Source organism: Varroa jacobsoni, unplaced genomic scaffold, assembly GCF_002532875.2.
Source record: "Varroa jacobsoni isolate VJ856 unplaced genomic scaffold, vjacob_1.0 scaffold_746, whole genome shotgun sequence".
Lineage (NCBI taxonomy): Eukaryota > Metazoa > Arthropoda > Arachnida > Mesostigmata > Varroidae > Varroa > Varroa jacobsoni.
Genome location: NW_019213648.1, coordinates 314,068 through 318,148, shown reverse-complemented (window position 1 = coordinate 318,148; position 4,081 = coordinate 314,068). Strand labels below are relative to the sequence as shown.

Sequence of the window (4,081 nt, the reverse complement as noted above, 5' to 3'; positions counted from 1 at the left end):
CTCTCATGTGATCAGGCTACTTATGAGATTAAAAATATAGTAATCACTTTTGTGATCTGCGAGGCAGTCCATGGCGCGTTGCTTATGAGTTTACTAATGAAAATGTGCAATTCTCGTAGCGCATATTTAAACGAAACAAGTCGATTGTGGGTTCGCTTAGTACTATTCGCTTCATCTATGAGCGTGTTGCGCCCAAACAGTGTCCTTTGTAATGAACCAAGCGTATAATTCGTGTCCATCATATAGCATTTATTTAATAAAGGTTGCCTATGATTTCTACGGTAACGGCTAATAGAACGAAGCGTTGCTCTTGCGCAGCGATTGTTGAGCGGTTTTATGCGCCCCATACATATATATTCATCATCAAAGTATTGCTGTCGAAAATTCTGACGAAACCATCTTGCATACTGGGTCTATGTGCATGGGCAGTTGCCATTTTGCAAAAATACTTATAGTGATAGAAGCATAGGTTCAATTACATCGAATTCAGCCTGCGTCGCACCCCATGATTTCTCCAGTTGGGGTGCGTGGACCGGTAATTTTGTTGTAGTGATCAGTTGATTCGTGACAGAAAATGTTTATTGCCGGATACAGTGTGGGATGGATGTTTTGTAGCGTGCATGTTTACGGAAAGCAAAGCGCATATGCCACGTAGTCCACTGGTTGACCCGTAAATACTAGAGGTTAAAGTTCTTGGTAGGGTTAGCCTAGTGCCAAGGGGTTGACTATGCCTTTGTTACATAAAATGACCAGTCAATATAAACTATAACAATGAATGCTCGAACGAGCCAGTAGATGGCAAGAATCTTGCGTATGGAGGCATGTGTTGCTGATCTATGTTAGGGTAATACGACTTAGAGTAACTTACGCTATAGCATGAACTAGCAGATAATTCAAATTCTAGGTTTTGAAAGCAGTTTCGATTTTACTTACCAGAAGCGAACGTCAGCGCTAAGGACCGCACTAGTGAACGTATGGTCGTCCATTTATTGCGCACATACAATACATTGAAAACACTTAGGTACAATGCTTCTCTAATGGATTAACTATTTTTTACGAATTATCATGTATAGTGGCCTCGTATGTATGGTATCAACGAAGTAGTTTGAAAAGGCCATTTTTTTTGAGGATAAAGAAACAAAACACAAACAATGAATCACTTATACTAGATGTGGACCCACCCGAGATAGTCTAAATGTAAAAGGTATACCTTTTGCTGTCTTAAAAGGATTGTAACAGTGATTTCGGAAAACCAGCTCTTAATTAAGAAGAATGTCTTTCATTACAACAATCAATAACAGTGGCTATAATAGCTTTTATGAAGTGTTTGTATTTTTTTTAAATCAGATTTAGATTCTTCTACGTGGCAGTTTTCATTCATGTACAGCTGTTGAACAAATATTTGAATAAGTTTAAGTGGAGCTTTATTCTATGGCCAATAGTAATAATAATGATGGCATTCGATCTCTTCAACGCATCGTCATATATATCCGCTCTTAAAATTTTGAGAGCATCAAATCTCAAATAAGTTTTTTCATTAAAATAGCGCAAAAAAGGAAATTCTTAATTTACGAAGAGACTTACTTTCTCGCAGAAATTTAAATAAATAGCTTTCGAGTGCAAGGATATTGACTAACTGTAACCATTGATATGCTTTCAACTTAAGAAATATTTAGAGTCAATCAAACTTGAAATTTGGATGTCTAATAAACGTTTCAAGTTTTATATCCAGTACTACTGCCATTAGGCATTGGTTCAGACGCCTAGGCCCCAGCGTAAGACGAAGTATGTCTCCACTAGGTTTCGAACCTGAAGCACTGGTGAAGTAATAACAAGCTGTCAGATCGATCTGCTAATATGTAAAACAATAGTGACAAGACGTTATTTATTGTTGTGTTGCTTAGTTTCAAAATATTCGATTCCAAAATTTTCGGAGAAAGTAATATAATCCATAACGAAAAAATAATCGTACCGCGTGTCACTTGGAAAAAGGGTAATTTTGACCTCCACACTAAGTTTTGGCTCAATGCTAACTACTCGCAGTGAAAACTGACAACAATTTTAGATCACAACATAGTAAACAATATATCGATTTTTCTGTTAACAATGTATCGTAAACAATAAGAGCATCCACTTTGGGCCTAGCCCCCCCCCCCCCCCCCCCCCGCCGTTTTTTCAAACAAGCCATCAATTACATGCTTCGATGGGTTTTACGTTTAAAATCTGCGTTACCCATTATCCCATAAGACGGCTTTAATTCGATGAAACAGCTAAAGCAGTGTTTCTCAGGTTTTGGAAAACTGCGCTAATTTTTTTGCCATCGTATTTCCTTGAGAGGAGCTGTCCACATAATTTATCTGATTTGAATAACTAAAAAGCCATTATCTTTCCTCGCCATGATACTACTTAAAACTTGTCGTATAGTGTATTTTAGACTTACATAGAATATCTTAGTACAATGTTTAGTTTAACCGCTAACCGGGTAAGAAGCCCAGTTAGCAACGCCACACATGTTCGAACCACGACGCATACGAAAGTAGCCGTTCTCGCCCCACGAGGTGCCCCATGAGTTCTTGAGGATCCAGTAGTCCACGCCACGCTCGGTACCGTAGCCAACAAGGAGGACAGCGTGGGTCGGTCTGGTTCCGCAATCAGGCACGTCGAGGATGCCCTGTCGGTAGTAGGCGTGTTGCTTGGTAACCGCGTTGTAGGCAACTGGGATGGTTCCGATGAATGTGACGGCATCGAGAAGAGCCTTCTCGTCACCAGCAGGTATACGGGCATATCGTGCGACTCTGCCGATTTTAAGCGTACTTTCGTCCCTGCACTTGCCTACATGAGCAGCATATGGGTACTCTGTGCTGGCGAGATATCCACCATGATCTTGAAGCCACTTGAACGCAGTGTGCATCCAGCCACCTTGGCACCCTCTATTACCGTACTGACGGGTACAGTCGACTATGTGCTGAACCGAAACATTGGGAAGGATACCATACCTACGCCAGTGAGCAGTTTCAAGGGCGCCGCCCTAAAATACGAAAGTAGCATTATTTAATAATATACTCTATGTGATCGTAACTATGTCAATGTAGGGAATGCACTTGGATTGATGTAGTAGATAGATAAATGCGTCAGGTTCTGTATAGTAAGACTAACCGACGAGAAAGCGTAACAAGATCCGCAGTGTTGCTGATTCTTGACAGGTCCAACAGCGTTTTGATCCCTCCAGTCAAGCCTTGTGGGATACGGGTAATCCTCGGATGTCACGTGCAGCGAAGCGTTGGCATGATGCTCCTCGATGTCAGAAGGCATTGCCAGACCCATACGAGTAGCCTGGATCTCCTCAAGGGTAAAGTCGGACAGTGCGTTGTGTCCCATTTGGAAGCTTTCGAGACCCTGGTGGTATCGTAAATTATGCTCCTCAATGGTACGAGTATTTTCCAAAAATACAACTTTCTTAACATTGTCTACATGAGAGGCATACTCTTTACCGTGCTGGGCTTTATACGAGGACCATTTGGCATGGAGGGCAGCTTGAAGCAAGGATGGAGAGACGTTCGGGACGGTAGAGCTGCCACAAACGCTAACAGCAACCATAAAAGCACCAACCGCGCCGCATACGTTCATATTCGTCAATGTTGAATGTACCTGACCAATAATATTTTGGCTTGCAGATTCACTGAGTGTTTAAATAGCATGATCGAGCGATATGGTGACGTCTACAACCAGCTGACAATGCGGTCATCGAAAGCCTCTTAGTAATGCACAATACACTTTTACACAGGATAAAATAACTCCGATCGGTCGTCTAAAACTCGAAAACATTTAACGTTATCAATCATTGCTCGCACAATACGAAGACGAACCCTGCGTGGACCTGGCATTGCACATGTGTTCAATTCCATAGAGCCCGTGTGTGTGTAGGACAAGCCAATTGACCGTATATCGAATATAAAGAAATTTATACTACCGTATGTAATAGTTTAACTGTAATTTATTTTACCTGTTGAAGGCGCTGAGTGTTATTATCATATGTATTCCTATACGCGGCTATCATGTCTAGGAAATATCATTTTTATGT

The 4,081-nt window shown here is 41.2% G+C and overlaps 1 protein-coding gene across 1 annotated transcript; it reads right to left on the bottom strand.

Annotated features, from left to right (window-relative positions):
* Window positions 1–967: 967 nt before the first annotated feature.
* Window positions 968–3,722, bottom strand: LOC111263218 (digestive cysteine proteinase 2). Its single transcript, XM_022838127.2, has 2 exons — window positions 3,157–3,722; window positions 968–3,028 (listed from the first exon to the last, which is right to left on the bottom strand). The coding sequence occupies exons 1-2, from the start codon at window positions 3,625–3,627 to the stop codon at window positions 2,468–2,470; spliced, it is 1,032 nt and encodes a 343-aa protein (XP_022693862.1). The 5' UTR covers window positions 3,628–3,722; the 3' UTR covers window positions 968–2,467.
* Between the last annotated feature and the right edge of the window lie 359 nt (window positions 3,723–4,081).